An 11,482-nucleotide genomic window follows, 5' to 3' on the forward strand; every position below is an offset into this window, starting at 1 on the left:
CATTCCAGTGTAGCATCCTTCTCAATGTACTTCACATTTAATGTTTCCCTGAAATGCTGACTTGCGACTGATAAAGCCCGCCAATTTCCTTTCCTTATGCATCAGAGTTTCATTATAGATAGTGACAGCATCATCTGTGTTTTAAAAGTAATGAAAAGAATATTGTGTTTCTGGGTGAAAGTCAGGGTGTCAGACCTCAGACGCCTCAGCTAATGTGTAGTATATAAAGGGTAACACTGTACTTAATGGTGGTGTATGTAAGGTACATGGTGTATACGTAATCCCTTCATGACAACTGACATAAGCCTACACAAACATGTATAACGTCTTACTCCAATAGTATCGGCTGTTCTCAAGTCAAGTGACATTAATTTTCCCATAATCCTCACTTGGTATGGTATGTTACATCATCAAACTAGTAGTCATGATCTTGTGACGTAAATCTATATCAAGACACTCTGCAAATCAACAAAATTAGCCACAATGACAGCTGATGCCTTGTTTTTTTAATACATGTTTATGTAGGTACATGTTCGTTTTCAGGAAGATGCTTATGTAAGTGTCATGTATCCCTATGAACGCTTACATAAGTGTTACCACATATGGGATAAAACAAAAAATTAATTGTTTTATGTTGTTATTACTGGTTCATAATAGCATTCTTAATTATAGTGAACATGTGTCCACTCCAGATAGCATACTGTTAACTGGCTTTTTTTGTAATATTTTAGTCTTACTATATCATAATGCTTTAGAATTGTATTACTGATTGTTTTCTGTAACACATTTGCATTTGCACTAATGTGTATGTATGTGTATGTGTTAATATAGGTAACATGGTCGGGCCCACTGATACCCAATGGAGAAATTGAGCGTTACGAGATCCGGATGCCAGATCCACGCATATCCCACACTGACACCTCTAGGCTTAACTGTACTATCACTGGCCTAGAGCCATACACTAACTACAGCGTGACCATCCTTGCCTGTTCAGGGGGTGGGGGCTTTGTTGGAGGCTGCACCGAGAGCCTGCCTACTCCTGTCACTACATTACCCATGATTCCGCAGGGGCTTCCGGCACTATCGGTCGTCTCCATCAGTGAATCTTTCCTAGCTGTGTCGTGGCACCCACCATCAAGGCCAAACGGCCCAAACCTACGGTAATTAAATTAAGAATATTGAATGTGTTGTATTTCCTTTTAGGAAAATTTTTTTTTAATAGTGTAATATTTGGAAAGGAAAAAAAATACACTTTCATTATAGTCAGTGGTGGTATTGAATGATTAAAATAATGGTGTAAGCCTACAGTTTATGACCAGGTGTAGCTCCCGTAGATTACTGTACTGGAACAGTTTAAACTGTTCTTCAAAGACAAGTGTGACAGTACACAGTTAAAATGGCACAAACAATCCCCAAACACTGAATAATCCCTTAAAAAAGTATTGCTAATGTGAGTTATATATGATACTGGAGAATAACAGTCTACACCGTGAGGCTAAAATACAGCTTAACAGCCTTTTGTTATTTCTCACCCTATAAGTGAGTCTGTTTTTGAGCTGATTAGGTGGTAAATAAAGCTCTGTGTTCATGTCTGACCATTAATATTCATGACCCTTTTTCCCTCCAATGCCTTGTTTGTTGAACTAGGCTTATGAAGAGCACATTAAGCCCAGCTCTCATGATTACGGGCGAAATTAGCATTACTGTTCAGAGAGTGAGAGCGGGGGGAAACTGGCAAGGCTGAAATAGCAAGAGGATTGTTGGAGTTGAGCAGGCTGTGATTTATTGGGCCGTTTCTCCTGCCCTCAGGTACAAGCTGCTGAGACGGAAAACCCAGCAGCCCCTGGCCTCCCGTCCCCCTGAAGATTTCAATCGCTGGTACCATGTTTACGCAGGAGACAAATTGTTCCACGAAGATAAAGGCCTTAGCAGGTGAGATTACCAAAATTAGCTTTAATGCAAACGCTGCCAGTGTGTACAAAACTGGTTTTGCGCTCTGATGCCATCTTTTTAATACTGCTCAAAGATACATTAAGCAAATATCCAAAAGAATTAAATTGTTTTCGCACTAATCTTTCTGTGTGTGCGCATGTGTGTGTTTTAGCAGACTCAAAGACATCTGCATATTACCTTCCTCTTTTCCCTTCTTTTCTCTAGGCTCTGAAGTAAATGCATGCTATTTGTTCGTCTCTTTGTCTTTTGCATGACTGCCCAAGAAGAGTGCAATGAAAATTTCCATTAAAATAACTTCTTAGTCTTCATTAGTCTAATTTTTGTTAGTTTTTTTAAGGACGTGAGGACAATTCCTTACTGGAATCATGGCATAATAATTCATTATTATTATTACTGTTGTTATTGTTTTAGTAGTAGTAATTATTATAGTAGTTACTATTATAGATGTAGTAGTATTAGGTAAAGTTTGCGGCTTTACAGTGTCCTAATTCCTATTGTTGTCAGTGCAGATTTGATGTTTGAGTGTTTTTGCAGATACACGTGGTATGAATACCAGCTGTTGGTGTACAATGATGTGGGCTATGCTTCAGGAGAGGTGTACTCAGGAGTTACTCTGGCTGGCCCACCACTCCGTGCTGCTAACGTTTCTGCTCAGACCATCAACCACACTGCCATTCTGCTTAACTGGACCACACCCAGTGAGATGTCTTTCAACATTTAATGCATGGACAGATATATAATACTGACAGCTCATTAGTGTGTGCAAGTTCTAGTCAAAGACCAAGTGTAAATTGGAGCAGTCACACTCTCAAATAGTGTTGTGATCATTTGTCCCATCTGCTAAACAAATGTTCAGGGAAAAATTACATTTTTGTGGTATAGATTATTGAGAGATTCTGATCTACAGTGAAGGACTACAATATTTAAATGCTTAACAGTTGTTTTTACCCTGAGTTCTTCAATATGCCATGTGGGGATGAAGCAAAGCCATTGTACATCTCACACTATCAAAGCTGCCAGAATCTTTCAAATGAAACACACCACTAGATGTGCTGAGAAACAATTTGCATGATTCCTCAACTCTTAATGCTACAAGTTTTCAAGAAATATTTCCACCTGGAAAATGGATACTATGATTTTTTTTTTTTTTTTTTTTTTTTTTTTGCAAAAGCTTCAAAGGAACTTACAATGATTAGGTTTTGGCATAGAGTTACTGGCTCTGCTTGTTTGAATTCATACAACTTTTTTCATCAGATTAGCTTTAATGATATGGTGCAGCATTGCATTTTCTGCTATTAACCGTATACAGCACTGTGCAGAAGTCTTAGGTGCCCTATTTTTTTTAGTACAAATTTTGTTATAGATTTTTATTTTATGACTTCTACATTATTGATTCAGTACAAAAACATTTTAGATTTCCAAACATTCGTTTTCCAACACAAAATAAAATGTTACAGAAAAATGTTTGTATGTCAGTAAAGAAAGCAGCATATTACATAACAGACACCTTTCAGACAAAAAAACATAATGAAAGGCTGCAAAAATAAGAAGCAAGTGTGACAGTCAGTCTCCAGACGAACTGTGGCTGCTTCTGCAAGATGCTCAGTAAAACTTACAGCTCATTTCCTTATAAAACTGCACACACTGTACCTGAGACTACTCTTTTTTTTTTTTAAAGCAAAGGATCATCACACCAAATATTGACTTTGTTTCATTTATTACTGTTTACTGCTCTTTATAGTATTTTTTTTAAATACTATAATACTATATTGTTTATTATTATTATCATATCTGTCTCTCTTCCTCTCTCCATGCCTCTCTTCTCAGCTCTGCAGGACCTGCAGGGAAAAGTGGAGCTCTATTTTCTCACAGTCAATTCCACCCAGGAAAGCCAAACACTCAAGCTTGACCCCTCTGTGACCTCGGCGCTGATCTCTGACCTACAGCCCAACACTGAGTACACACTCTCGCTGACCGTGTCTAATGGAGCTCACAACATCACCAGTCCAGAGGTCACATGTACTACTGCAGATGGCGGTGAGTTAAAAGAGACTGGTAGGCCAGTTTATCAGTTCTGGATTCTTTCTGCTAGCTTTTTCAGGAAAGCAATGAAAATGAACACCTTTAGCGTTCTTCTTATCATATTTATCGATCTTGCAGTCCTCTCATATTGTTTCAGCTGAATTAACTCAATTTGATATTTTTGTGTGTTTTTTCCTCAGCCATATCAATACAAATCACACTTCCTGGTCTTTGATCAGCTAGTGTTTTTTCTCACAAATGCTATACCGCTAATGAGTGGTTGGATTTCGCAAAGATTGTATGATGTGTTCGGGGAATGCATGCTGAGTATTGAAGTATCTGAACACTGAAAACGCCAGTTCTGTCAAAGTGCTACGCTTAAGAGATAAAATAACGCACTACAAAACGCTACATAACTTGACAAATAACAAATGAAATGCTAAAAGCAGAGAAACATTCAAAAGTAATGTTGGAAATGCAGTTCCAGTTTCCTGCAGATGTAGCCTCAGACACTGCACATAGGTCTTCGATGACGATGTGGCAGCTGACTTTGTTGTGCAGTTTGCATTATGCCAATTAGTGACCAGTTCGTGGTAACTTAGGCATAACAGTTAATGCAGTTAAACATTGTAGCTCCGTTGCAAATAGAACAAAGTTGTTGTTTTTTTCATATATTCTTAAAAGATCTGATTTAGAAAAGTTTTAACAGATGCTGAAATTTGAAGGCAGGTAGACTGCTGATTGCATTGACTATTTTCAGTCCTGCTGTCAGTACTTAAAACATTTTCTTGTGATTTCCATCAGTCTGCCGTCCTCACATCACTTCAGTCAGACCTGTTCATGGAGATAAAGGCAGCTGAGACCAATCTCTGAATTGATTAAATAGTTGCTCTCCGTTCTCTAGAGGCGTACAGAGAACATTTGCGTTTTGCGAAAATTTTTGATATACCGACCTCTGCACTGTGATCGATAGTAATTAAGTTGTCCCTCTCCCTCGCAGTAAAAGTACTGATTCACCGATAACATAGGTATCAGATTAATCTCTCTCTCACTCACTCGCTTACTTTCTCTCTCTTTCATGCTTGGACTCACATCAGCATACAATCTAACATACACCTGTGCACACACACACACATACACACACACACTCACACTTAAAGTAGCACACTTCTGGTTACCCCTCGTTGAGTACGATTGAAATGTCTCCCTTAATCCAGTCTAGAATGGGTTAGAGTAGCATTTGCATTAGGAAACATAACTGGCTTTTCTCTGCAGTGTGTCATAACTTTTCCCTCTCCTAATCCTATTCACATAGTAAAATCCACATTAAAAACATTAGATAATCATTATCTCCCAAATAAAAGTTACGGGCCGTTTAGCTAAGCGCTTTCACTGGTAATTTCATTACTTTACAGCCTAAAGGGCAGCCCACTTTAACAACTGCAGTTGAACTTGCAGATCATATTAAGGCACCAGATAATGTACATGTTAAGAGAGCCTTAATTAAGAAGTTGGACAGGATGGTGTGTGAAGTCTTGCGGAGTGTGAATGTTGCTGGAGTGGAAACGATATGAGCAGGGAGGCAATAAGAGGCAATGAGAGAGAGTACTACTGTTAGCTACTTTACAGCAGGATTTATTGTTTCCCTTGACCTGTAATATTTGTGTCTGCTAAATATAGTTTATAATCACAGTAATGACCTGTCATTTATTACAAGATAAAAAAAAATAAAGTAGAAAAGAAAGTAGTTGTGATAAAACACTTTAAATAACCAATGGACAGTCCCTAATAAAATGACTAAAATTTAACTACAAATCATTAAAAGTAAACATTTAACAAGATAAAAGAATTAATAACCCAGAGTATTAAATCTGGATTTTCTGTGCAATTGTTAGACTCTAGTATTTTGTATGCATTAAATACAGAATAATAGAAGAAAACATTCTACTGTTGATGTACCGGGAGCTTTTTCGTTCATGTAAATGGCTTATAATCAGTGTTCCCTCTAATATTTGTCCTTGCTGAGCAAAACCTATTTCTATTGGGCAGACTCTTCTGTCATATGAGCAGAAATACCCCATGAGCCGCACAGATTGCAGCTGCTCAGCCCCTGCCTGATTAGCCATAGCACACATCGAATGGCACTTAATGGAAGAAGGTACCTCTTGACCTGCATTCAAGTATGCCTCCAAAATCACTTCCTTTACCCAATGGGCTAACATGTCTTTAGACAGCAGAGCCCCTTAATGATGCTCCCCAAAGTAAACAAACAGTTGGTTAGTGACCCACCACCTGACAGTCACTTCTACATAGCACTTGAGCAGTCACGTACATATAGAGCTAGCTTGGGCACATTCTCCCCTGCAAGAACAGAGAGGTTGACCGGTTTATTGATATACTGAACCGTCAACATCTTTGGCTGGAATGTGTGACATTTGAACTGTGATCTCCAACACAGATACATAGTGTCAACCAGTAACGCATGCAATTTGCCTACTCGTCTGGCCGTAGCCTGCTTAAGATGTCTTAAGCAAAAGCAGCTTTATGTCTGCATCTTCCATTTGTTCATATGGCAGCTTGTACAAGCTGCTTAGTACACTGTTTTGCATGAGGGTCAGACATGTTCCGCACCTTTAAGAAAAGTTTTGACTAACCTTGATTCTTGAACCTTCAGTTTGTCCCCTGTGCGCCAGTGCTGCCATATACAAAAATAGATGCTTCAGTCAACTCTGCAAAAACTTTAAAATATTGTTTATTGTGCAAGATAAGGAGTTTATGCCTATTGTTTCACAGCATTGTGAAAAGAAAATGTTCCACTTACCTGCATACAACCAGCATGTACTTGGAGTGCACCCACACTTACAAGGGCTTGCCTGATGCTTTGCAAACATCCCACTAAGATTGCTCAGAGGTGGTAGTGGGCATAAATCGACCATCAGTATCATCAACAACGTGGTCTGTTTGGCTGGGCTATCAGCAACAATTGTGCAGCAGTGTCATCCATAACAGTGACAATGGTGGGAAGGCATACATCTGCCAATTTGGCTAATCATGCACCAGCACATCCTGGCACAAAGCCTCTGTCTCTGCCCTGTCCGTGAACCACATTTGGTAGTCAGTTCGCAAACAGATTGACTTCTGCTCTGATGTTGGTGTTTCAAATTAAGTGAACAACCTTCTTGTGAAATTGCCATTCCCTTGGTAGAGCACATCTTCTGTCTGAGTGAGAGCTGCATACATCCTGGGCCAATACAGAGATAGGAGGTGTGCATCCACCTAATTCTAGAACTTGTTTTCCCACCTCAACCCATTTTTTTTTTTTGGCTTGTGATTGTATGCCCACCTAAAGGCTTACATAGCACAAGAATTGAGCTATTCTATGAGCTACACAGTCTGTGCAGGTGTCAAATGGCTCCTCTCATAATTGGCTCTTAGTCCTATCCAGATGTGAGATTAGGGTTCTCTCTGGCTTGTTGTCTTGGGGACTGTCCATACAGCAGATAGTCTTCCAGATAGGGGAGTATGTCTAGACCCTGGCCTTGCAGGGGCTCTAGAGAAAATCTCACATACTTCCTGAACTTAATTGTTTTAGAAAGATCATTGTCTCCCAGACGTAAAATGAGCATGATTCTGCCAGTCTTTTTTCTTAAAATATCTGCCACTTCCACAGTATAGCCAAGTGGCTTGGGCATTGCACCTGTCTTGGGTGGACCCCTTTGTTTGCCAGTGGCTGACAGTGGAACTCTAAATGATACCCTGCAGACAGTATACTCTGTTGCCCCTGTTCTGTTATCAAGCTCCAGTGTTCTACTCAGCCGTGTGATTTCAGAATCAACAGCAGGATCCCCTGGCATTTTCAGTAAATCTTGCTTTAGTGACTTGATCCCACCTTGTATAGGAAAGAAACAGACTGTATGTTCTGGGCTGCTGTAGTGGTACCAGTGTGGTCTCTGCTGCAATTGTGTGACTCCTTCTATTCACTGTTGCTGTCTGTGAAAGCCAAAAAAGACGTGACAAACCACCTAATGGCAATCTGTTGCATCACAAGGTTTGCTCTCATCTTAAACAGAATAGTCCTGGGCCTGTGCACCAAAGACCTGTCGAGGTGCAATGTGTTTTTACCAGACTTCAACAATGGCATTTGAACTTGTCTCCTCATCTGCATGATTTGCCACGCCTTGGTGATTTACCATCCCTGACGACAATAGCTTCAAGTGGGTTCTGTAACATCTTTGTGTCCATTACATCTCTTTATGAGCATTAGTTCCTTAAGAACCGGTACCAAGTCTGCCATATGATAACACCTACACTCACCAGTGTATCATATGCTTTATAAACTAGCACATAGCTCATTTATATTCAGGTTATATACTATATATTCTACATTCTGTACACATCATGGCTTTACATGCAAGCCTTCATCAGCCTGCCTGCATTATGGTTGAGGTGTCTAGTCTCACTACCAGATCTAATTGATCTCAAACCTAGGGTTTCTTCATGTGTCATTGGAATCATTATGCCTGCTTCTTTATCAAGTCGCAGCTTCAATACACTCTTAAGAGCATGTAAGAGCTCATCAATGAAATCATTACATTGTAGAATAGTGCAGCCAGTTGTATGAGAGGCTGTATGTGCCAAGGCAGCCTTTATATCAATCTATTGTGCACTCAGTGCCACTTCTGTGTTGTGCTCCTGCTTTACAAACCAATTATTCAGCCTGATGTTGAGCTACCAGCACTATCTAAAGTGAGTCTCAAGTTCAGAGTATGAGATGCTGCCATTGATAGCACATCAGGGTCTGCCTCTATGCGAGGCACCAGTATCCTTTTACCTGGTGATTTTTCACTACTCTGACAAAACTCTAGAAATAGAAATACATAGACTCACAGATAAATTAATTCAGTCTGAAGTAAACACAATATATTGCAGGTACTCTACCATTACATCCTGACCAAGAGCAGGCTAGGTCAGGATACAGAAATATACCAATAATTTCCCTTTTATCTTTTGACTGAATGTGGGTGAGGGATCAGGTGACAGGACCCCTACACACTGTTAGGTTTTTTGTTCCCATGTCAACTTGTAACTCATTCAAAGGCGTGGCATGGATATTTGATCTCTTTCCCATCACTACTCCTTTCCTTGTGTCTTTCAGTGCTCTTTCACAACATTCACTGGGCTTAAAAGTTGTTCACCTAGCACTGAACCATGTGTAATGTTGAGCTAGAAAAGAAACTGTGTGTGAGAGAGAGGGAGAGAAAAAGTGAGAGAGAGACTGTGAAAAAGAGCAGAATATGGTGCTTTGTAGGACACTGGGAAGCACCAGTGTAGGCAGCAGAAAGAATCCCCCAGACTGGCTCAGTTAACCTCCCGCCCCCTGGTGCAGTACTCCATTCCCACCACGCTCCGTCAGGACTGATTCAATTTACCCACAAACCGTCTGCTGGGACCTCCCCAAAACACAAAGAGAGAGAGAGGCAGAGAAACAGGGAGAGAGAGAGAGAGAGAGAGAGAGATGCAGCCAGCATTCTGTGCTTCTGTCAGTTTTTCTTCTGCCTCTGTCAATTAAGAACAGAGAGTTTGCAAGCACTCAACACGTTGCACGTCACATGTTCTCAATATCCTGTTTTGTGATATGGCACAGCTGGAGATTACAGCTTCAGATTTTCATTTGACATGCATCACTACAGCAACAGCGCAAGCATTCATTGGTTAAAGAAACCACTAGAATATTTTTCTACTTTTTAGCTGCTTTTTAGAATAAATGCTGTTGTTAGGAGGATGGTCTTTCAGTAGTTTATTGAATCAGTGATTCTTGAAGTAGTTTATTGAACCAGTGAATGAAATTCTTTTAATTTCACTACCTCTCTTTTTTCTTCAAGTCTAGGCAAGCCAAGTTTTGCCAGACTGCCATCAGCTACACAGCATTTGTCACACAGCGTTGGACAGTCATTTATGTAGGGTCTAAAAGATATATCCTTCTTATTAGAAGCCCTTGAGATGTAATTTAGTTTTGGGCACTATCCTGTGTTACCTAGCTAGCTAATCGCAGAACATGCATTCATGTAAATAAACAACATAACAGTTGAGAAAAAAGGCCAGTATGTAGCTACAAAAACATTCTTGCCACAGTACATCCTCATACTCCTTCATTAACTATGTTATTCACTACAATAATATTTCAAGCATGGACACACACCTTTATGAAACGACACAACTTTAGCTAACCTACCTCTACTCTCCACAGCTATCTGTAAATGATGCGGAAGTTGGCTAATTGCGAACAAACCCAGCAGATCCATACGAATCATTCTCTGCTTCCTAGCTAATGTAATCTACATTAAAACGTGACTAACATTAGAACACTCATAAATATGACCAGTATGTAGCTATAAACCCATTTATGCCACAGTACATCCCCGTACCTCTGAATTTAACATATTGTCTTCAATAATATTTGAAGCAAGGACACATAGGACTACATGAAACGACACAACTTTGAAATAGCGCTAACCTACCTCTCTCTCTCTGCAACTATCCCAAAATGACATGGAGGCGGGATGGTTTGTGAACAAACACAGCAGATGCATGTATAATCACAGAATGTCCCTGGTATCGCTCACTGCTTGCTAGCTAAGGGTAGCTAGACTAAAAATTCGCTAGCTAGACTCCTTGCGCATACACATTTCAACAATGAGACTCAGTCAGTCAGTGAAAATGCCTCGTCTAGGCTGACTTGCTAGGCGGTCCAGCAAAAATCGAGTCCGTTTTAAAAATCGTGTAATTTTTGCAAGTTGTCACGCCCTTAGAATTATTAACAATTATATTTAACAAATATCTGTAATACATAATATTACCCTTCTTATGATACTGTATCAAATTTTCCTTGACATTGTACCATCATAACACTATTCGAAATACATGGCTAAATAATTGGCGCCCACTTGCTTATGCTAGAATCAGTATTCGCATTCTCTGCGTTCTCATTTACATACATCCAGTGTGTTCACAGGCAAAGCAGATAGTTCTGCATCTCTTTTTCTAAACACCTTTTCTAAGTGTGACTCACTAAGACAATATTGCAGGCAGTTGCTGTATCATGCTGACCATCACTGTCGAGAAAAAAAAAAAAAAAAGAAAGTAAAAGCTGAAGATTCAGCAGCGAGGCTTCGAAGTACTCTGAGTCCAGGGAGACCTCATTTAGCAAGAATCAGTGTTTTTGAGGAATGAGGTCTACTTGAGTTAAAATGTAGGTGAGGGGGTTTGAGGGAGTCTAAAGAAACTGTGTGTGTGTGTGTGTGTGTGTGTGAGGCCAAAGCTAAACCCTGTGGCACTATGATGTATTTGATTTAAAATCTTAGGCTAAGTTAGTGATTAATACTTTGTGAATGTGTGGCTTAAACAAGGATTAGACTAAACAGAGTCTAAACATGTAAACAGCGGCAATGTTATTCCTGAGATCAGTCATTATCAATCCTTTTTATGGGTTCAATTTGATTGAATATTA

General features: G+C 39.7%; 1 protein-coding gene across 1 annotated transcript in view; it reads left to right on the forward strand.

Moving 5' to 3' along the window:
• The window catches only part of ush2a (Usher syndrome 2A (autosomal recessive, mild)), a 208,117-nt gene that overhangs the window by 130,358 nt on the left and 66,277 nt on the right, over positions 1-11,482 (forward strand). The window contains exons 41-44 of the mRNA XM_053237605.1: positions 832-1,160; positions 1,810-1,932; positions 2,488-2,651; positions 3,781-3,990. Coding sequence (XP_053093580.1) covers positions 832-1,160; positions 1,810-1,932; positions 2,488-2,651; positions 3,781-3,990 — 826 coding nt within the window. The remainder of the gene's footprint in view (positions 1-831; positions 1,161-1,809; positions 1,933-2,487; positions 2,652-3,780; positions 3,991-11,482) is intronic.

The sequence above is a fragment of the Pangasianodon hypophthalmus genome, chromosome 10 (genome assembly GCF_027358585.1).
Source record: "Pangasianodon hypophthalmus isolate fPanHyp1 chromosome 10, fPanHyp1.pri, whole genome shotgun sequence".
Lineage (NCBI taxonomy): Eukaryota > Metazoa > Chordata > Actinopteri > Siluriformes > Pangasiidae > Pangasianodon > Pangasianodon hypophthalmus.